The following is a 23,748-nucleotide window of genomic DNA, read 5'->3' as shown; positions in this document are numbered from 1 at the left end:
GATAATTTCGGATCAAACAATGGCCTTAAGTAAAAGGAGACGAGACACTGATGAATTATGAAAATGATTCAATCTCTTTCATTCGAAATCCGACACAAAAAGTTTTAATGATCGAACAAGCGAAGCGTGTTATCTCTATAGTAAACAATCCATGTAATGTGAACATTATTATTTCATTATAACAATCTCGCATTAAAATGCAGTGTGAAATATTGACAGCCCGCTTAGGTTTTTACTGGCCGGGTTAGGGCCGTTTCATTTCGATGGCAGACCTAATAATTTAGGGTTTTTCCGCCGAAAATGTGGTTTTCATACAAACTATTAAGGCCAGGATAGAAAGGGTACTTTAATACACAAAATGTTCCATTATGTAGGCCTACTGTGTTACTACAATCAACGGCTTGAAATGGAGACTAGACGTGCTCGTGAGTGTGGATGTAGAAAGGAAGGAGATTGTGGCGTATGTCCCTGGGCAGGCGACTCGACTGTAATAATTCCTCACTTGTATTTGTACCAGCTAATGGAACAGCTATGAACGGTGGCAAAATGTTACAAAGAAGTGTACAAATATATTCACAAAGAGTTGAGGAAAAACCCTAAACACTTATTGGCATAGCGGTCGGGGGTAAAAATAATTTGTTAAACACAGCGAGCCCCTGTGTCGTTCATTATCGTTCACCATACAGCCAATGATTACGCCTCAATGTAAGTGACTTTGCACACCTCGACCCCAATGATAGAAAATAAAATTGACTTATTTTTGCAACCATTTTAATTTTCACATTTTTGGTTCATTGGTGAAAGGCACATTCATGACCAGCATTATTGTTATCAATGATTAAATTCAAGCCATAATGTTATTAACACCACTAATAGCATTTGAGACAACTGTACAAACAAAAAATGTTAATTTAGTACAAATACATGTACAATCTCTCTTTTGGCTCGAATTTAACAGTAAATCGTTACCTTCTTTATACGAAAGTAAACTTTGGGATGAGCTCTGAACAATCATTTATAGATGTCTTCAAATTATTCTTCATCGCAGTAAAAAAGCACACGCAAAAAGAATAATAATAACATATAATGGCTGAAACTACTCAAGTCTGGTTCCGCGAGCATCTGAACTCTTAAACATTGTTACATTTCAAACAACGGTATCTGACTATAACGCTATGCATCTTGGGAAACGCACCAATTAAAATGGCGGACACGCACCACTGTTTGCAAACATCCCCCCCCCAAAAAAAACATTCCAAGGGTCGTTTTGGTGTCTATAATGACACAAGGATGAAACTGTCATGAGGAAAAAAGCAAAGAATGTGAGGGCCAAGCAGCTTTGTAACATAAGAGAAAGTATTTCAATGTTGTTTAAAATAAAAAGCAATTTAAGAATTGGGGCAGGTTTTTTTGAAAATTAAACTTGATACATACATGTAGAGTTTGGGTTTTTCCTCCATCGCCCAATCCTGTCGACGAAGTAAAGTTTAGCAACGCGAAGTTAAAGCTACTTTTCTAACACTCATCGTGGCGGGTTTGAAGTGTGCCAGTACGGTACCCTTTTTAATAATAAATAATTCGTCATAAAATACAAGGTGTATAAATACATCAGTGTAAAAGCTTTACCGATGCGCTATAAATAGTCTTACTTTTATGTACAGTTATTTATAAACAACGACAGACAACACATACAATAACAATACGATATTTTCATGTACCTTTTTTGTACGAGTTGTGTTTTAAAATGCTTTTGGAAAAAGTTGTTTGAAAAGCCGATTTTATTAGATTATATATACTCACTGTCATGACCCACGTTCAAAGGACCGTGCTAACCAAGAAATGGCATTTCCCAATCAACCAATTAAATTTTATATTCGTTTTGTGAGTGAATTTCATTTTTCTCATTTATTACTGAAAAATAAAACCACCCAAATAAATATTATGTACCATAAGTCGGAAATACATTTTCATTGCACCCTAGGTTAAAACAGTTTGGTACAAGGATGAAACGTAACTCTGTGAAGCCATTAAAAATTCAACTTGCTTTGCTTTCTATTAAAAATATACCTCTTTTTGTTTACTGCAAAACAAAATAAATCGACAATCATAACTTCAGGTGTGGAACCTGGACTTTCCAATGGCTTTTCTCGAGACAAAACACGCGTACCACCACCAGCCTGCACAACACGTTACGTCACGCTATGAAACATTCCTATTGGCTGAAAGTTTAGTAATGACCATCCAATGGGATGGATTTAGCCTTGATTCAAGTCTTAACAAAAATCAAGTATCCTTCACCATTATTGTGTGCAACAGACGAATAATGTTGGCAAATAAAAATACCGACTTGAATTAAAGCTAAGATGGAATAAATAATGAACAAACACAACACTGAAGGGATGGATTTTTGGTACTGCAGTAGCACGACTTTTTTTCAGGTAAATGGTAAATGAAAATACGAAGATATGGTGGAGTAGTGGGTATTACTATGGGTGAATCCAACAGGTTTGTAATTTCGCAACTTTGGATGACATCCGAGAAAGAATATGATGTAAGTATGAGACAGACAACCAACTCAAACTTAAGGTGTGGACATTTACATGCACATGCAACTGGCTTAGGTGCTATTTCCCATGTTTTCCTTGCAACAAAGATTTCCATTCGTTTTAATGCAATTCTAGTCTCGTTGAAAAATCCAAATTTCTTTCCACTTTTTTTTTTGGTTCCACACTGTGTGATTCCGCAATATCTCGAAATTTCAAACGCATCCGGATATATTTTTTTCAATGGAGAGCGCTGAAATTTGTTCGGTATTAGTAAAGAAGCTGACTTCTAATAATTAGTAATATAAAACTATTTAGTATAAGGTGCTCTTTTCAGATTCCTGTGATCTCGGATCATAGAAACGTTGTTACACTTTTCAGGTGTGAAGGTAAGTTACTAAAGCTAACAATATTCTTGTGTGGTTAGTATGTTGGCGAAGAGAACGATGACAATTTTAAAGAGAGTGTAATAGCGAATAATTTGTGCTTCAAATGTGCACTCGCATCATGCTCAAAACACACCCTTCTGTTGACCGTGCAAAACATTACACCAAGCCGAAATAAACCCGTAGGCCTACACACTCATTACATTAAGGCCAGGTAAAAAAAATAAAACAGTTTCTCGGTCTCTCTTCCCCCCTCCTCCACCGCTTCCTTTTTCCCGACCACCTCCTTTAAAAAAAAAATCATAAATTTGCAATACAATTTGCAAATATATTGTGAATATAAGTGTCTCTTTTATTTGTTCCCAACAAAATTTTAGCAATGCAGAAAGGGTCATGGCTCCTTTAGACACAACTTTATATCAGTAAAAGAGTCGAGAAAATTGAAGAATCCATCCGCTATCTTGGGGGAAAAAGTAGGGGGGTGAAGCGCCAGCCTCCTTCATTTTTTTCAGAATGAATGAATGAGAAACCATTTTTTTTTTTTACTCGGCCTTGTAGGCGATTTCGAAACCTCGGTTTTGTTGCGGCTTCAGCATAAGGTGATTTGAGGCTCCTGACTTGTACGTCTCTGGCTGAACAAAATGAGTCCATTTTCTGCCTGAATCAGGGAAACCAAAATTGCAATTATACGAGGCCAGAGTTTAGAACATTTCTCTATTCTTTTGCTTTTAAATGATCATGAAGCCAGACAGAGATAAAGCCACAGCCGGAGACAATGCCAGGATTTCAAAAACGCCTGTAGTTAGCAATGTAAGCCAGTTCAAAGGTCACAAAACTGGTTGAAATCTGGCTTTTCTATTAAAGTACCCCGGTTGTCAAAGACCTAGCTAATATATAACACAAATGTTAACATTTTTAAAGCTTATTTGTGCATTGTAAAACATATTGCACTGGCCACTTTAAAATACGACTAAGAATACAAACAAAATATGAAAAACATCTTCAACTGAAATAGAACATTTCATGATTTTCTTTTGTGTTTTGATTGATTGATTTTCTTTTGTGTTTTGATTGATAAATCGGTTGTTTTAATCAAAAAGGGTAGTATTTCCCCACAATCATCACTAAATCAGTCACATACAAATTCAGCTGGGGTCATACTATTCAATTCGATTCCCTTCTCTGAAAATGTGGTTTAAAAGTTTCCCTGGATGAAAACAAGAAATGTGTTCGTGTTTTTCGTTTACCTGAAAAGTCACTTCTGCAATGACCATGTCTTCCATCCGGAACCAGACTACAAAACGATGGCTGGCAAGTAACTATGACAACAAGTATGTAATTGACATTTGTTCTAGAACATACATTGCACTTTTAGAAATTGCAAATTTAAATACATCTCATGAATACAGATAAAGCCAAAAATGACTTAGACAAATTAAAATGAGTTGATTTTTCAATAAAATAAATAATTTGTGATAAAATGAATGGCAGGATTTGTTTTATTCACACCGGGTAGTTTAACTTTATTTAATAAAGATTTTTCGACAAATAGCATACTGGCAAAAAAAGAACCATCAAAATTTTGCGCTGTGATTGGCTGTTGCAAAGCTTAGCAATGAAATGTGGGACGGAAAAAAACATACAATTTCAGAGAAAAAGGTAAAATAACTCTTAACTTATACAAAAGTTTGCTTAAAACTAGATAAATAAATATCGCCCCTAGCCAAAGAAATTAGAAATTTAATGTAACATACCATTTCCACACAAGCACCTAACAAAAAGTGTAGCACATTCGGCACATACCTTACTACCAAGTGAAGTTCACTAAATATTTTTTTCAAAGATAATTTAATGCAAATATGTGAAGATTTTGAGTGAGAAGTCAATGAAAAGATGTCATAACAGCCGAGTAGTAAAATCGTTCAAGCATATTTTGGGCTTCTAAGTTTTTTGTTACTTTTTTTTCAGCACTTTTGTTGAAAAATCATTGACAGGATGAAGATTATTTTCAGTAACTTTCTCGACCAAAGTGCACACAATTATCTGTAGAAGACAAAATAATTGCATACTGTCGATCAGAAGTTAAGAAGGACTTTAAGAGCAAGTTCAGGTCTGCGTTATTTATATGTTAGTCAATTTGACGCACCTCAGACCTCGACTTTATGAATATTGATGAATGATGAATATTCATGAATGAAGAACCTTCATGAATAATTCATTGGATTAATAAATATTATATTCCAAGTTCCCTCACTACAATGTGGTCACACTCTACATGTCTAGGCACTCACTGTACTTGGTAAACCCCAACTTGGTTTAATTTGTGGATAGTTTTGGTGTTTGTATGGACGTTACACCAAACCCTTATCACACACTCAACTGTCGACATCTTGAGACCACATCCCAAGATGCCAACAATTCTACAACTCCTTAAACTCACACAGCAACCTTTTTTTTAATTTTTTTTTTTTCAAAATAAAATGAACGACGATGCAAGACACTAGATGGTGGTGTCCAGTCACAGAACAGACGCTGATGATGTCATTCAGCTTTCATCCAATCATAACCACCAGATTCCAGCTTGGTTCGTCAGCAACCAATCGCGTCTCTCGATCTTGGCGTCGCCATTGACAACATCCAATCAGAGGGCTCGGTTGTTTCCGTCAAGGCCAGCCTTCCCAGCTGTCCTCTTCTTCCTCCATTTGGAGAAATAAATTAGTGAAGAGTACGGCGAAACCAATGTTGAGAATTAGCACCAGAAGGACAAGGCTTCGACTCGCAGACCAGCTCTGTTAAAAGCAATAAAATCATATGAAAAGCAGAAAAAACGCAGTCAATCAACCAAGCAAAATAGTTTTAACAGAATAGTCCACAAGTTGAAACTATATGGCGAAGACTGGTTTAAAGGGGCCAAGCAATGTATTTTTTTTTAACCCTTACTCTCTGAGGGTAGTTTACTGCATGTCAGTTGGTTATGCCAATGCCCTCCAGCTGCAGTTTATTGGAGGATACTTTGATGTAGCAGTGAAGGCTCCAATTGGCAGGAGTTGGAGGCCCTGGAGGGTGCCTGATACTGACCAGCTGGGGGCACTCACTTTGTTATCAGAGGACTCTCATTGTTCTCTGTGGCATGTATTGGAGTGCCTGTCCAGTTACCCTTGAAATGACATGGCAGATATTGGAGGGCCATGCAAAAAACATAGGAGATTTTCTTGAGGCACAATTGGCATGCGTTGGAGGGTCTAGTAGGGTAAGGGCTAATGGAATCCTTGGAAATGCACCTTTGTGTCCCATTTAACCTTATTTTCAATTTTCGTTTTGCAATTTTTCAAGGATATTTTGGTGCCTTTTTTATTGTATGCTAATGAAAATTTCCATATTCATGAGCAAAGTGTGATGTCATTTCAGGCAGAAACCTCAATGTTTACAGTTATTTCAGCACCAAATTAAAAGTTGCCAGAATTTTGGATATTTCGCTGTTGTAAATTTTCTTTTCTTTGGTGATACGTTGTTGTGTCAGTACATGGCATTAAGGCAATGAGCAACCCTTCCTTACAAAGTTTTCAATGAGCAAATGTTTGGGTTCACAATTTGAACAGAAACCCCCTAAACTGAACAGTGTCTTCCTGAAATGACATCACAGCAACAGCGCCTTCAGTTGTCCAGAAAAGCAAGGAAAATGTTTATATTCTTAAAGATGGGCACTTTTTTAATACAATTTAACCAAACAGGGATGTCAAATAGTTCTCATACATTTGAGTGGAGTAGAAAGTTGCACAAAATATGATCCTAAGAAAAATTCACTTCACGGACCCTACTGACTGATGCTCTTAGAGATTGCCCAGTGGTAGTCTAGTCGTCACAAGTCTTTACAAGTCATCACAAGTCCTCCAGTCCCAAGTCAAGTCACAAGCTGTTCAGATAAACTGCGACCAAGGTACTCCATTGTCTCTGCTCTTCTCTATTACTTGTGATTGACTTGTTATTTTACTTGCTAGGGACAATAGCTGTGATACATTAACTAAACTCACTTGGTAGACCAATAAGTTCATAGGTTCAACTGCCCTCCAACAAATTTCATTGCACAACGAAATAAAATAAAAACAAATTGACGTTTCTATAACAAACGTCAAAAAGGAATTGATTTTGCATAGCTTCTGAATCTACGATGCGCATACGTACCACTTTTCCAGCTTGAATAGCAAGAGCGCCCTCAGCATCTAGATCAGGGTCAGCCCAGTCCTCGTCGCGACTGTTGGACTTTGGGAGGTATCGGATTTTACAGCGAGAAGGAAACTTGCCGTCAAATGTACGTACATGCCCCGGCGGCATGTCCGATAACAGAGTCACTTCCTTGTCAAATTTACTCTTCTGTTTCTGTCTCTGTTGCTTGAGTTTTTCCTGTTCGTCCTCCTCATCGAACCGTGCGTAGGCAGCTTGTGACAATAACTCTTCTTCTAATTCATCTACGTTAAAGCTATCGTACTCATCGTACTGACCGTGACCGCGACCATGACTCGAGCTGTGTTGACGATCGTAACTGTCCTCCTCTACTCCCTCTTGACGGGAAAACTGGCGCTTTGCAAGGGTACGTTTTCTGTCCGATACCGCTCGTCGTAGCCGATCTGAATCCGACGTCGTACTGATACCAGAATCTGGAGTGAGTTCGGCAGATCCTCGTTCACCGCCATAACGTCTGTCGGGTAACGTGCGGTGGTGACGGTCCTCATAGTAACCATCACTGTATTCACTGTCCTGGTACCCATTAAACCGGACCCCGACCTCACCATGATGGTTCCTAGGATGGAAGGAGGCTTGACTGTCATTGTTTGGATGTTCAGAGGATTGGGCTCGACGTCTTGGCGCGGGACTCCCTTCAAACAGGTTCCCCGTCGAGCGAGCCTCTCTAACTGCCGATGACTCATACGACGGATTGGACCCCCTCCCATCCCATTCGTTAGCTAGTCTACTAGGGTGGTTCTTACTATCTGGGGAGTGAGTTGGCGTCTGAAAGCTGGGGTCCTGTTTGACTTCAATGATGGTGCCTCGCATGTGACTCTTGCGGTCAAAGCCTCCGAGATGTCGCCCGAAGAAACTCTTCTTACGATCAAGCTTTATATCCCCAGTTCCACCTGCAATCGAGGGGAAAATATGACAACCACAATAAACAAACAGCAACTGGTTAAACCAGTCCATAACGACTGGCATTTTTGACAAGGATCTGTTTGGTGCATTATAAAATGTGAAAATGTGAGAATGTGTGAGGACTAGAATTTATGGCATTTTTTTTCTAACTAAAGGAAACCTCCACCTTTTGTGAAAATGTCCAATTGACAGTATTACCAAAAGGGTTACGGGCAATGCACTTATCAAGAATTGTCATGGTTTTCTGTGCAAGATTGTGAAGTGTACGAAGGATATGGTTTCACTTCTTAACTAAGTAATTCACTGCACCACCTGCCGGTGATGCAGGTCAAGTGGTACAAATGTAAGTATATACTGTCCATTACAGAATGAATGACGTGAACAAAACAGATGAAATGGAGAATAACTGCTACTTTAGTAAAACTGCCCAGTAGCAAGTTCTGACCCAAGCCCAGTCAGTCTGCGACAAACAAAGTCTGTTAGTACAGCACAGATACACACATTCATGTGACACATGGAAGTAGAAAGTAGGATTAGTTGGTGTTAGGAACTTTGGTGTCGGCCACATACCACGCTGCAGTTGAAAAATTTCACAGCTTTAATCAAACCATAAAATGAATTAGAATAAACTCATTATAAATGAGAAAATTAGGATGTAAAAACCTCCTGGCTTCAAAAGAACGATGTTAGTAAAAGGGATTTGTTTGCAGTAAAACCTTTCTCAAAAGTGGTATTTTTTTTTTTTTTAAATGTCGAAAAAAATATTGTCAGTTGTTATGAAACAGACAAATCCTTACAGAATGCAAAAAATTGTGTGATACACTCTGCACTTCAGTTTAATTTACAATATCATACATGTAAATAATGCTACATAAATTGTTCACTAAAAAGATCTTTGAAAGTGCTTGAACATGGGTTAAGTTTTTATTCACTGGTGCTACATTTATCCAAATTATTGAATCAGATCCAATTATTGAAAGGTTTGACTGCACACAAGTGTTTTATTAGCAACGCAAAACATTTTTCAGGTGAAATACATGTGGGTCATTCGATAAAGTTAGGTTCCAAAGAGTGATATTTTTCCTGTCCCTGTTACTTTGGAACTTTGTAATTTGCCATTCAAAGTGTCATTAAGAATGACTTCAAACAATTTTAGGTCTGTTGGGTAGGTTGTTTGCTATTCATAATCATTCTTGGATGACCGCAGAAGAACTTCAGATTTACACAATCATAGATGTCAGATGTAGCTGGGACAGGAAAAAAAGCGGACCCCAAATTTATAGAATGACCCATGCATGTGAATAGCAGTGAGTTTAATTAGTAACAAAATGTTGATGTACACTGTATGTTACAGTGGTTCTTAAACAGTACTTTCTAGACTACGTATATTCCTACATTTTTTGACTCAATTTGAATCTTTCTACACCGAAGTGCCGCTACGGGCAGTTCAGTTCCAGTAATTTCTGGGTTTGAATATTCTAAATGTTTAAACTAACAAAAAGTGGGCCCTTGGTGAAAACAAATACTGTGTGTCAAAATAAAATAAAAAGAATGAAAAAGTGGAGAAATACTGCATGTAACTTGCTAGAAGAATGAAAGTGTAAAATGAATTCCAATGGAAAGCTACTTGTGCATTTGCCTCCTGCAGTGAGGGATTTTTTCCCCCACATATTAAATTGACCTCGATTGGTAAATACATTAAAATAGTCAGGTGGCTCATAGTCGCAATCCCGACCGACTGGTCCAAAGCACCAAACTTGGCAGATAGATTCTTATAGCCCCAGAGAAGATACTTAGAAATCCCCAAAATAAGAGATTGTGGTTGTTTATAATACATCTACGACAACATTTTTCTTACAGGTAAATTTGGGGATTTTCTTGAACTTGTTCAAGTCTCCCACGTTATGCAACCCTTCCCCTAATTTTTAGCCCAATTTACTGACACCTCCTTTGTTCCCCTATTTTGTTTTCTGGGCTAAATATCATGATGTTGTCATTCTGGCATGATATAGATATGGGGTAGCTGAGCCAGTAAGCAACTTTGTAAATTTGAAGCTCATCAATTTTGAGGTTTGCAATGGCAAGACTACGTGATGATATCTGGAGACAAGGTAAATGCGGGCAACTTTAGGGTATAATGGTAGCCATTTTGGATCTTTCAAATGTCCCCATAATTATCCAGTCACTTAAATGCTTCTGAAAATGTTATTTAAGTAAGGATATGTAAGTAGAACCCCCAAAATAGACTTTTCAAAAAAATAACAAACATACTAAAATACGGGAATATTACACTACAGCTATTTACGATTTATGAAAAAAGTAACCCTTCCCAAAAGAATTTCAGGTGTCAACCCTTCTAAATATCTTCTCCAGGGCTTTAAGAATATATTTGCAAAGTTTGGTGCTTTGGACCCTCTGGGTCTTGTCAAAAATCTGATCTAAGGCACTTGACTAAAAGCCCCCAATTACATGTTTCTGCAGTAGCCAGATACACACCTACGCATAGCCTCAAGCCTACATGTAATTCTAACAGATGGTATTCCCAATCCAACGAGACACTATTCAATAAAAGTTGAGGATTAAGAATACAAAAATTCACCTGCTTCATTTACCAAACTGTAAGGATATTGTGGCACAGTTTTACATGTACATGTACAACCTGCATTTTAAAATCGGAAGGTTAAACCTTAGAGTTATTTGTATACATGAAAGGTTTTTTTCTGTACTCTATGTCACTGAAACAGCGCCCTCTATCTATAAAGTTAAACCAGTCAACAGGAACCCATGCAGGTTGATTAACCCCTGTGCAAATATGGACATAAATGAACATCATGACCAAATATGGTCACTTATGGAAACCATGACCAAAACCTCAGATCTGGAGAAGAAAATTGAATTATGCATTTACTTTCCACTACATAACCTGAAAAATCCACAGCTGATGAGGAAAGGAAAATGACTTTAATCAGTCTTTCATATCAAAACCGTTTTCTCTGGGTCTGATGTTAAAATGATTTGATACGACACGCTTTGTTTTTAGTCTTTAATATTATCTTAGATCTGAAATTGCAGTCATGGATACCACACTTAAATATCACTCACTTGGAAGGAGAGAAAATGAAACAAGTTTTTTGGGGGATCATTTTCCAGAAAAGAAGGAAAATCGTGGTGGGGGAAAGTGGTACAACAAGGATGGAAAAGTCAGTAAACCAATTCCAAGTTTTTATTTTATTTTGATTCAGAATGACAATATTCTGAATTTACTAAAACATTTTCCAAAACCTGCTTCTGGTTTTGGAAAATTTGGTCATTGGTCTGGTTTTGTGCTGAAATTGCATTTTAATAGGACAGATCTGTTGGAACCTGATCAGCAGAGCCAAACAATCTATTCTAGAACCGACACCGTTGAAATCATTTTAAAAATATCTTGTATTGCTCTCTCCCATTGTTAACTAAAGTCACATAAACACCTTTGAAGGCACATAGGATCATTTCTTTTTGTGCATGTTTTTCGTTTGAAGCAATAACGAAATTGCTTAAAATCTTAAGAAGGGTGCATAACAACTAACTTGCTGAAGTTTCAGCTCGGTGGATACTATTCATTTTGAGAAAACAGAGAAACTATAATACAAACGTTTGATGTCTTCCGTTATTAATGCACTTAAAAAACTGTGCCCACAGGCACATTTTTTAAACCACCTTCAATGGTTGTTTTTTTTCTTCTGAATGATACCATTTCAGGCGGACAAATTTCACAGGGTATTTGGTACGAGTCTTATCTTCACTTCGAGCTTATTAAATCGGTAGGCATGTTTTCAAGTAATTGCAAATGTTCATATGTGCCTTTAATCAACATGGTGGATCAATACATATAACTGCTGTATATGAAAAAAAGGTCCAATTTCCATGGAAAACTTCTCAGAGAGTAGTCAGAAAATTGGGATAGATTAAGAATGCCATAGATGTTGTTGGAATCGGGATAAAACCAAAACAGGAAATAACAAGGGGCGTGGCATGGGGACTTTAAGGGGAGATAAGAAGTGCAAGAGAACACAACAAAAGGGGGCGGGGCATCAGCAGGAAAGAGAAGGAGGAGTAGGCCCACCATATATACCCTCAGGCGACAGGGAGTTGGCAAAACGAACGTTGGCAGTCCTGCACCCATAGCCAGCAAGCCGTGACACATTACCTACATTAGGATAGCGACGTTTTGTCGAAAAAAAGAAGGAAAAAAAAGCGGAAAAATGCAATAAGAACATAAAAACAAAAAAAATATACGTACACATACACATGCATTCAAAGCTTGCTGCAAATGAACAAAAACATTAACGAGCAAAAAAAAATAATGAACATTTTCAAACAATCAGATTCGGTAGGATTGTTCATTCTTTTGGGCCTTCTCCTCCCTCTTTTCTCCTGCCCCCGCCCGCAAGGTGGTGATTTTTTTCCTTTTCGGGGCCACAGTTTTGAAACTCTCCTTGTTCTACTCCATGAGAATATTACTTGCCTTTAAAGATATATGGAGATGAAATCGACCCTTTTAGAAAGAACAAAATTCAAAATTTAATCATGAACTCATTGAAAATATTTCAATTTTTTTCAATAATGATATATTGCACATGTAATGGATTTGTGGGATTTAAAAAAAAATGAAAGGAACTCTGAAAATAAAAATGAAAACAAAAAAGGGTAACTTAATAAAGAGAAAATAATTACTGTTGTGCAATGATGAAGTTAACGTATGTGCAACTAAGAAAGATGCTGCTAAAGATAATGTGCATATGTTTCATACTTAATAAAAATGCTTTATTCACAATGCAGGAGTAATCATTCATGAAAGATGTAGTCATTCAAAGAAAAGAAATGTTCCGAATCATGCAAGTGTTCAGATCAAGAAATACAGATGCAACAAAATTATAGGGCAGTACCTTTTCGAATAATTAAATGTTTGATTACTTGAAACTACATAATGACCGAATATTCAAATATTCAAAACTCAGCGGTCAAGTTAGCATATGCCAATTACAACTGCATGTAACAGCTGTCAAAATTTGCACGCATTGCCGTTTTTTAGCTTTTGAGGATTCGAACCAGCAAAAGGCTATTTGAATATGTGACCTGTTCTGTCAAAATCAGACTTTTCTTGGCATAAGGTCGAAAATGATATTTTTACATATTGTTAACATATGTTCTTTTTCCTTTTAATGGGTGGTTTAATTTTTGAAACCGGTCATTCCTGGGCAGAGTTATGTTATTTTGAAGTTCATTGTGTCGAAAAGTAGAAAACGGAGAAAATCGTCGAATGTCACAAAACAGTTATTTGTTTAACTGATATACCTTATCAAAATCATCAAAAATAGTATATGTAGAGTTCAAATTAGGGTTTCAAACTTTTATAATATATTTTATACATGTTCAGGATTACAAATATGCAAAAATTAGAAAATCGATAAAAATCACCCCCACAGCGTTTTTTGGCCCTATCTCAATTTCAACCTCTGCCCAGAAGCGTCTGCTTTTGACAGAACAGGTCACATATTTGATTGATGAGGGAATATTTGAATATTGGGGACAGCCCTACAAACTTATAATTGTGGGTGTAACAATAAGCTGACTGGTTTTCTTTGTTCTTGCGATGTTTGACTTATTAATTGGAACTTGCCACTTTTGAGTTCAGTAAATAATCACAGAATGATCTCCTGATGACAAAAATTGCAGGAATACCAAATAAACAAAACAAAATAGGTGCATAGAATAGCATCACTTTGTGTGTTCGTTACACATGCAAATGGCTTAGCTATTGAAAAAGGAAATTTATGACAATGGATTTTGTACATGCTTATGGAATGTTTCGAGCAGATGGCCATGACTGTTTCAAACCGGGAAGATCGTAAACATATCTGGAACAAAAATATCTTTAAAACATCATCTTGGAAAAAGGCCACGAAGGTCTAACAGATATTGTGCAACAATTTTTTATGAGACTCATAGAGCCTCAAATTCATATTCAGCATACATGTAGAAGCAATGCGAATTGAAAGTTGTGCTTTGCATGATGTCCTTTTTGGGGGATTGACTATAACAAATGCACCAACACTCCATGAAACGGTCCAAGGGTCTGAAGTGGAACAAAACAGCCCCTTCCCCCAACCCTCCCCTCCCCTCCCAAAAATGACCTACCCCTGTTTACATTATTTCTTAATAATACAGTACTATAAGCATTATTGGTACGGGTAATACACATCAGCAAGTTGAACATTGAACTTTTTTCCCCCAAATTAAAGTCAGCCGATGGATGTAGAACAATGCCAACTGTTCATTTTCTAAATTGTTTGGGACAAACTTTTGTCTGAATGGCTGTAGCAGAACATCTAAGCAACAATAACTTTCATCTTTTTTTCAAGAGAAAATTGGAGACAACTGTTAGCGCGAATGATGACGTGTTTACAGTCTTACCTCTAGGAGGCAAAGAGGCAGTAAGCTCCTTGGAGCGTTGTCGTGCTTTGGACGCTTCCTCTCTAGATTCTGAAGCTGCCGTCTCCGCCATCTCGGCTTTCTCTCTGGCATAAGATGCCCTGTAATACAGCAAATAAATGTGGTATACTAATTATTGCGATACAGTAAAACACAAACAAATATCATTCCTTTTATCAAACATCTCACAACCCCCAGACTAGTATAACATCAGGGTTCGACCTTAAATTTTTTTTTTCATTAGCCAGCCGGGCTACTGAAACAGACTCTAAACTAGCCCGCAGGCATTTTCACTGGCCTGCATGTTTTTCTTTTATAGAGTGTCTCATAAACAACAATGTGCATACATGTAAAACGTGTATCCTGAGGCAATCTTGTCAGTGTTTTTAATTAATAAACAGATCTAATACTTTAACCCTAAACAGTTAATAAAATTAAACACAACTTGATAGAGGTTTGCTTCCTGAATTTAATGATTTATTTCTTCCTGTCCATTCATCTTTGCCATAATTTTTGACATGCCAGCTGAGCTACTTACAATGAAAGGAATAGTTTGACTAGCCCGCCGCTGTTTTGAGTAGCATTTGGCTAGCGGGCTACCGCTAAATTCGCACCCTAGTACATGTATGTAACTTCTACCTTTTCCAAACCTCAATTAACTAATGAAAACAAATTAAATTACCTTACTTTTACTAAAAAAAAGTTTACTCTTTGCCAACTTGCCCCCCCCAAACAAAGAGCTTTCCACTGATTGCTACCTTCAGCATTGCTATGATCAAGGTAATATACATGTATATATATGGCCATTTTCCAAACCCCGGCCCTTGTCTTCTTCTTTGGCTTTAGGCATACAGTTTGGCAATGGAGCTGAAGCTGGAGACAGAGCCAGGGTTTGGAAAATGGACTATAGACTGCTATTGTTGAATACCGCCCTCAACATGTAGCATGTCATAAGAATGAATCCATACATGGAAATGCATGAGGGGTTTTCTAAACCACGGCCTTGTGTCAGATATGGCTTCAGAGATTTATATGAGAAATTTCACTTTGCCATTATTTTTTAAATCAGTGATTGTGAATATCTTTATTGCAGTAATTAAATATATTTTGCTATCATGTTGTGAAATTTCAGTTTTGTTTCCAACTGCTAAACATGATTGTACCGTAACTGAACAAACCTGTGAATGAGATTGCTAGGCTTTAGATTGGATATTCAACAGACATTATTATGTACATGTATGTATCGATAGCTCTCTCAAGTTCATGTAAATCAGCAATTGCACAAAAGAGTTCATCAGATATCCAGTGTCTTATTGCTGCCATTGACCTTCAACCACCAAAATCTGTGCCCAAAATCCTACTCCTAGTTTTGCAGTATTTAATGGATTCTATTGCAAGACTTCACAGCCCAGCTAGTATGTATTTTCTGACACAGATATTTAAACACTGGCCATTTACCGTGCTTGTCCAAACAACTTTTCTACTGCACATGCTGCAGGTGCATATTCTAAATGCATTTAACATTCCAAAACTGAGTGCACAAAATCATTTCTTTTGCTTTATGAATTTTTCGTGTCTAATTTCCCTTTCTGCACGTCTGTCTGAAAATGCCCTGAATAGACCTTATTCATGAGGAAGCCATTTTGATCGTGTTCCTTGAATCTACTTTATATATTGTAAACTGTTGAATGGGAGGGTGCCAGACTATTTTGCGAGTGTGGAGTGGCGTTCCAAGCCTTACTTTCCTTTTTTTTTGCAAATGTGGCTTAAAACATTAGGGTATGTTTAATCACACAATTTTAAATTATTCATCAGAGCAGATGGGCATTAATTTGAAATGTACTTTTAGTTCATTGCTTTCATTTCTACTTGCAAGTTCCAAAATTGAAGAGTTGACCTCCCTTTCAATTCAATATGGCCGACTCGTGAATAAAGTTTATACTCATGCTGACCAATAGTAGTTATTTATGTACAGTGTTCAAAAATGGCATTCATCTGGTACCCTTGCCAACTGGTACACTGCAAAGGCCCATACAAAGGATGGAAGGCTGGCCACTTGGACCATGGAGGAAGGAAAAGGACAGGGCATCCCGCCATCATAAAATGGCGTCTCCGGTAATAGGTCAGGAAACGTTGCTCCCTATGGCCTAATTCCCCCATAAATACTAAGTCATAACGGCCTCCTAAAGTGCACCGCTAACTCAAGGAAAGATGCACAGAAGGTTTCATCCGCATGACTAACAGCCTCCGCTTATAGTCCCAAAATACACATCCGTGGACGTAGCTACATTCCTGGCATACCACCGGGTCCAAATGTCTTCATCCGAGGCGATGCGATATTATCGGATAATCTATGGTATTTGGGGTCATCTGACGAACCAGACAGATATAAATATGTAATTATATTTGTAATGACTCTTTCTGCCGAGCCCGGGTCAACAAATCAGGCAGCTTGTGTCAAATAAACACAGCCATTTTTAACGCGTAAACAGACAATGTTGACCAGCTGAATTTATTACAGCAATATTGGAGTGTTCTTCTAACGTAATTCATGATTCGCAAATGAATTCACCTCTGTATATTATTGGGCTGTGGAGACGTGATGGAAACATTGTTTTGATGCTTGCTGTGAAAATTACGACTGCAAATTGTAACTGAAACATTGTACATTTGGTTGAAAAAAAAAACTCACTGAAGAAATTGTGTCTCGGTAAAATACATCAATATTTCAACTAATCTTCCAGGTATAAATCACGTCAATTTCACTTTTCTTTTGAATCATGACTTCATGACTGGTTATCAGTGTACAATTGTTGCTGGCTTCAGAGACATATGTGCAAAAGTATGTACACTTATTGGAAACAATTTCAAGGAAATCATTGCTTTTAAAAGTGCTCTAAAAACACAAAACTTTCATGAAGCCCCTGGGCAATAGAGCCTGAAAGTTGACCCCTGGTGGCGCACTTCCGGACCCCTCGAATAGGAACATTAGCGTGTAAAAGTTGGAGTTTTTAGAATTATTTTTGGTACATTGATTTCTTAACCAGTTTGCGCTTGGGATTATTTTGACATTGTGACCGGACCTAGGCGCGGGATTGTTTTTCACCAACCTCGATGCCAGATGGGTTCAGGCCATCAGCTGCGGGTAGCAAAGGAATCATTTTAATTATTTTAAAATAATCAGTCATAAAATCTCTACAGGGATATATTTTGGTAACTCACATTACAGTAACTCACGTTACAGTTTGTCTGCCCGTCTTTGGTACAAGTTAAAACATATACATGTAAGAAACTAAACGTCAAACAAAAAACTCATAAATGAACCTTTCTCTCTGCCTTAAAAACACAATCTCACAATCACATTTGCAGTTTACATGTGAAAACACGGTGCCAAAATGACTACCGTACCTAGCCAGCATTGCTCCAATGATTGGTCTGGTCGTCCCCTTTGATTTGATACCACATTAGAGGTTGTGATGCTTGCAGTTTTAAAGATTTCATAAATTTTCCATTTTTCGGCCATGTCCGCCTTCTCATGGCATTGCCCCTATTTTTTTTGGTTTCTTTTATTGCAATTTTTGAAACTATGTCACACAAAAATAACTGTAAAAACGTGTCAACTGCAATCTGTGAGAAAGTGAGACATCTTATTAAAAGACTAATATTGGTAATTGTGTAGTTTAGAACAAAAACAACACTTTCATGTTTTGGGACTTAGGCCAAACAAAAAAATAGCTCTGCTTCTGATTACATGGCATTTGAAAATAGGGTAGGTACATGTAGGTAGGGAATTTTTTGTGTGCACGATCATATGGAGGCGTCTGCGCGTTGTCAAGGATAAAAGGTAGAAATGGATGGTTTTCGTTTTCTTCCCTCATTTTTTTCTTGGCCTTACAGTACATGTACATGTACCTAAACATTTTGGCAGTGATACAGGAAAAGTCACTTTATGTGTTTGGAAGCATCAAAAAAGTTCGCTAAGGCCAAAAAAAAAAGTCTCCGGTTTCTGGTATGGAGCTTGCCCCAAAAGTGGTGCGGCGACGCAGCTTTTTTTTTTTTTACCTGTTTTTTTTTTTTTTGGCTTCAAATGTCGGCTGATGACTGCAAATGGTGCCCGACTAAACTTAGTGCAAATATATGGGAGTCCAGAGAGGCCACATAAATCTTATTCTCGATCATAACTCCTTCTAAAAACACGTTAAAATTGTGCAGCAGCAGAATTCCAGTCAAACCAGTGAGTTTGGCGGTTTTGAAACATCATCCTGTATTGAAAAAAAAACTTTTTCATTTTGCCGACGCGCATGGCTACGGCGATGCGCGCGTATACCAGAAACCGGAGACTTTTTTTTTTTGGCCTAAGATACCATGACGAAAATCAGCAAGCTTAATTTTGCGGAAAGAGGGCAGGGTTTTGATTTATGAGGGAAATGATGGGGTAAAATGGGGACGAAGACAACCTGCATGACCCCCCCCCCCCCCACCAAAAACCCCCAAGATGACCACAATGTTTCCGAGTGCAAAAAAGGTCAAGAGTACATACGGTAAATGTACTTACAAAACATTACAAAAACATGAGTTAATCTGAAGGAAAAAACTGCTTGAGGCTGCAAAAGTCATTTTGGAATTGACTGTCATATTTGCAAAAGTCATTTTTGAACGGAACTTGGAAAAAATAAACTACTGACGTACACGACTACATGTACCCTAATTTCTTTCCCATTGTGACGCACTGCAGTGATATAATCTACACAACTACTAGTTCTTCAGCCGCACCACTGTGCCTGCGACGTTTGACCTTATAAAGGTAGAGGGAAAAACAAGCCGAGACCCAACATTGTTTGTTTTGAAGTTCCGCGGCATTTTTTGATTGTTTATTTTTCCTTAGCCTGAGGCATCAGCACTATTTCTGTTTCTTTTCACATTTTTTTCTTGATTTACGTACAGTTTTGGTTTATTTTCCTTACCAGGTACATGTGCATCTTCCAAGTCTTCCCATTTATCAATCCTGTATTAAAATACCTCAACAGTAAAAATGGGTCGTCCGTGTTTCGCTTTGACTCAATTTGAGTCTCATTTTTGAGGTTTTATTTTCTGCCATTTTTTTGTGATTTGCCTGCCATTAAATTTGCAGGTACCGTAAGATGCAGCATTTACTTTTGCTGTAATTTTCAAAAATGGATGGATTTGGGAGTTAGTATTTCATAACAAGAATTGTGACACTGTCCTGTTTAAAGATTTGTGCTGAAACGGTAGATGCTGGAAAAACCAAGAAAAAAATGTTGTTATTGTATTCTGCATGGTTCCCTGACCCTACTTCAGAAGAAACAGAGTAATTTATAGACGTCGGGGAATTGTCAGGTCAGGGAACCAGACTAGCTGGCTTGCACTCGTTCAGGGATGTGTAACCGATCACGCCGATTGCAAACAAAATGCAGACTAACTAAATTTGGTAAATTGGGGCAGTATTTGAAAGAAGTCAGTTTTTTTCAAATGATGGTCGGTAGACCATCGTTAAAAATTGACAGCACACCAGGTGCCATGATTTCACTGGATGCTTGAGACTATCATTCACTTAGTCCAGTAAGGTATTTCATAACAACTTGGTAGTTTTTTTTAAGTTTGCAAATGTTGTACAAACATTACCTTTCAGAGTGGTAATCATGATTATTTCGTCTTCAAAAACCGGTTTACAGAACATACTTTACAGTATACTTTAGTATCAGTTGCATGTACCGGTAATAATGTGTGGTGGCAAAATTTATCAATCAATTGAATTAAATACAATGTACATTGTGTACACGTGTGAATAGTTTGGATTAGGGTCTTTTATATTTACAACCTTACAGTGTTGAATGCAAATGTACAGCACAAATGTATGAACAGTGCGTATACAATGTCCCGGTATGCTCTGTAATTATGCACTCACTTCTACATGTACAAAAATCCTATTTAAACCTCCAAGGGGCGACCTTGGAAATGCAATTTGTAAACGACAATCCAATTAAAACCTCACAATTTCTATATGAAAAAATAATCGCTAATTGTGTGTGTCTGCCTGAGGCACCGGTATGCACACGTGCGATGTATACGTTATGCATAAATTGCTTCAGGAACTTGTATGTAAAGCAGTTGCTGTCTATACTGGTTCTTATTATTTTCGTTTGTAACTTGAAAAAAAAATTCAGTATGGTCATGGTTCGGGTGTGGATTTTTTTTGCCCAGTAGACCTCTTGGAGAGATTTGCTACAAATGATATTTTACTTGAAATGTCAGAAATATTTTTTTATATAAAGAAAACAAGGTACATCAAATGTGATATACCAGTAAAATGTTTGGGAGATAACATTACTTTCAGAATGAAAATGTTCCGTCATTTTAAAATACTTACATTTCTAAAAAACCTCAATTAAAAAGAAAAGGAAACAGACTTTGTAAAATTCATAATTTGTATGACGTCAACTGCAAGTTCATTCCTTCGTAAGAAATCAGCTGGAAGTAACAATAAATAGGTCCTGGGCAAATGTCGATGAGGGAACACAGAACAAAATATTCACTGGCGACCGTTGCTTAAAGAGCAAGATCATTATGCGAGGTGAAAAAACAGCGGGGTAACCAACCGTTCATGAGGATTGAATAACACGACCAGACCAGGCTCATGATTGGGCAGTGCTTTCATGGATCAAATGCCAATAAGGTGACCAAATACATATTGACACAAAGGAAAAGGGAAAACAAAAATGCGGGCCCTGGGAGATATTCCAATATGGCCGCTCAGAACAGCTTGGAAAATACCGGAGTATAAAACATACGTAAGGTTCAGATCAGCATGTTTGTCATTTTCCATTTGGGGCATGACACTAGCACCACTGCTGAAGCCCTACGGCATTTAGGTTCGCTCCTGCAAAACACACATCCACACACATACACAAGAGGACTTGGAAAGATGCAAATCAGTCTGGTTGCCATGGCAACCTAACCTAGAGGCATATTCTTACAGGAACAATGACTTTAGACACAAGACTCTGTACGCCGGGCAAGTCGGATGCGCGCACACACACACAAATCGGGCTCCGTTTTGCAAAGAATGTAAGGCCGGGTTACCATGGCGATGGTGTGTACGGCGCATTTTTGACCCTGCCGGCACGCTAACAACAAAGCTGGATCATTTCCCCCGTCCCTAGAAGAATAAAAAAAAGAAGGAGAGGGCGAGGGTAACAACCTCTCCCTTGAGAGAGTCACGGACATGATGCACGATTTTTGTCGCGACGTGATGAAGCGATAAGGCAACTGGCCAATGTTTGATGAGGCAATCATCGTACAGCGGCCGGTACATTAATTTGCTGTGACACTGATCAATCAATTATCTACTGAAGGAGAATAACTGACGATGAAATGGGGATAATCACGGCTTGACTGGGCAATGAAAAGACAACTTTATTAAGGATGTATGTAAACATCTGTTACCATATTAAACAGGAAACCAGTGTCGTATTTGAAACAGCCTCGGATTGATATTGGTTCTTGCTTGGAGTCATATTAACGAAAACAATGGAAACAATATTACATTAATTTAATGTCATGAAATATTTGGGGAACGATTGAATTTTCGAATTCACCAGAGTTGAAATGGGTTCCAGTTTTGCCACTTTGCATCACAAATTCTCACTGCGCTGTCACAAATTTGCATGCTTGAATTCCTTGCTCATTTATATTTCTCCTGACCGCCAGTGATATCTTCTTACTTTTGCATTAACTCAATGTCAATGATGTAAGTTCAATGTCAAGTCATTTCCATAGTATTGGTGGTTAGGCTGCACAGCCTGAATTTATAAATCAAATTAATAAGTACATGTATATGTACGTAAATGCAAAATAATGAAATATATTTTCAAATGCATTGTTCTTGTACCTGTACCGGTACTGTAATGTTCTGTACAGCATGCCATCCCAAGTCAACTCTGAACAAAAAATCAAATAAGTTTGGATTTTATCCAATGTATACAACGATATTTACTCCATGCAGATAATGATTGGAAAAAACTAATTTTAAAAGCACTTCATCTGAATACTTCAGAGAGCGATAAATTATGAAAAAGCCAGCCACGGCAAACCATATTGTGGACCTACATCCCATCTTGGATCTAATCAACTTGGATCGGTTAAACCCACATCTTCCTTTGCCACTCAAAATCCAATTTCCAGTCTGGTCCCTTGATGTTTTCCCCCGGGGACGAAAGCCTCTGACAGGACAAGCTAGTACGAGGCCGGCCCCGTCGTAATTGTTACCCAAGTTTGCCTGGCTGTGAGGTTACTGTGGGTTGGTCGGCGACTAGCAGATTGATTAAGAATCTGTCTGAGAGACAGCGGATGGACAGCATTTTGATAGTGTGGGCTTGGTCCGAAACTGGATTTGAATTCTGTCCACTAATGCAGCCAGTATCCCTGACAAGTGTGTCTTCGAGTTCGCCGTAGGGTAGTCTGCAGTCTGATGCCGGCCATGCGTTGGTTGTCAGATTGACCTAAGACGGAGAGGTCAGCCTAATTTGAAATATATTCGTGCGTACCAATAGGATGCTTTGTTAAGTGTGATGCAGGAGAAGTAGGCCAATCAAACTATAGGGGAGGCGTCACATCCAAGACGTTTAGTAACCAATAAGATAATGGAAGCACGAGGCCGTTGCCTGTCCTCATATAGTACCAGTATACTAGCCCAGGTTGGACGATGTCTTCATTGTATTACGACTGACGTCCAGGATATTAATTCTACTACCGTACCATAGCAACAAAAAATATAACACATTATTTTCATATACATGTATTTACCTGATGGAGGAAGCTGAAATTTTGTTTATGCAAAAGGTAAATATGTTCATGGGCGACGTGTTTACCGAAAATAAACCGCAGATCTATCTAAACTTCTGTCGAAAACATTCTTAGTACGAACTCCCCGTGTGAAGACTATCGCACGCCTTTGCGCATGCAACACAGTTACTATGCCATGTTGCGCTGTGTGCATGCACATGCACGCATGCATGCGCGTAAGTCTTCACACGACATGTTCGTACTAAGGATGTTTTCAACGAAAGCGTGGATCTGCGGTTGTTTTCGGTAAACACGTCGCCCACGGATAACCTTTTCTAAACCCAGCGTATGAATAATTCTGGACACAAGGAATATAAACTTCCTCCATCAGGTAAAAA

At 38.0% G+C, this 23,748-nt stretch overlaps 1 protein-coding gene across 3 annotated transcripts in view; it reads right to left on the bottom strand.

The window, feature by feature from the left end:
- Positions 1-55: 55 nt before the first annotated feature.
- The window catches only part of LOC119737383 (junctophilin-1-like), a 52,214-nt gene continuing 28,521 nt past the window's right edge, over positions 56-23,748 (bottom strand). The window contains exons 4-8 of one of the 3 annotated variants that reach the window (XM_038211705.1): positions 14,531-14,649; positions 12,180-12,263; positions 10,674-10,733; positions 7,112-8,061; positions 56-5,718 (exon numbers count right to left, since the gene is read on the bottom strand). In XM_038211705.1, coding sequence (XP_038067633.1) covers positions 5,593-5,718; positions 7,112-8,061; positions 10,674-10,733; positions 12,180-12,263; positions 14,531-14,649 — 1,339 coding nt within the window. In that variant the 3' untranslated portion in view covers positions 56-5,592. The remainder of the gene's footprint in view (positions 5,719-7,111; positions 8,062-10,673; positions 10,734-12,179; positions 12,264-14,530; positions 14,650-23,748) is intronic. The other 2 variants (XM_038211706.1, XM_038211707.1) reach the window with 2 other exon arrangements.

Source organism: Patiria miniata, unplaced genomic scaffold, assembly GCF_015706575.1.
Source record: "Patiria miniata isolate m_02_andy unplaced genomic scaffold, ASM1570657v1 HiC_scaffold_3, whole genome shotgun sequence".
In the NCBI taxonomy this organism is placed as follows: Eukaryota; Metazoa; Echinodermata; class Asteroidea; order Valvatida; family Asterinidae; genus Patiria; species Patiria miniata.
Note: the sequence above shows the minus strand (reverse complement) of the source record. Positions and strands in the feature narration are given on the sequence as shown.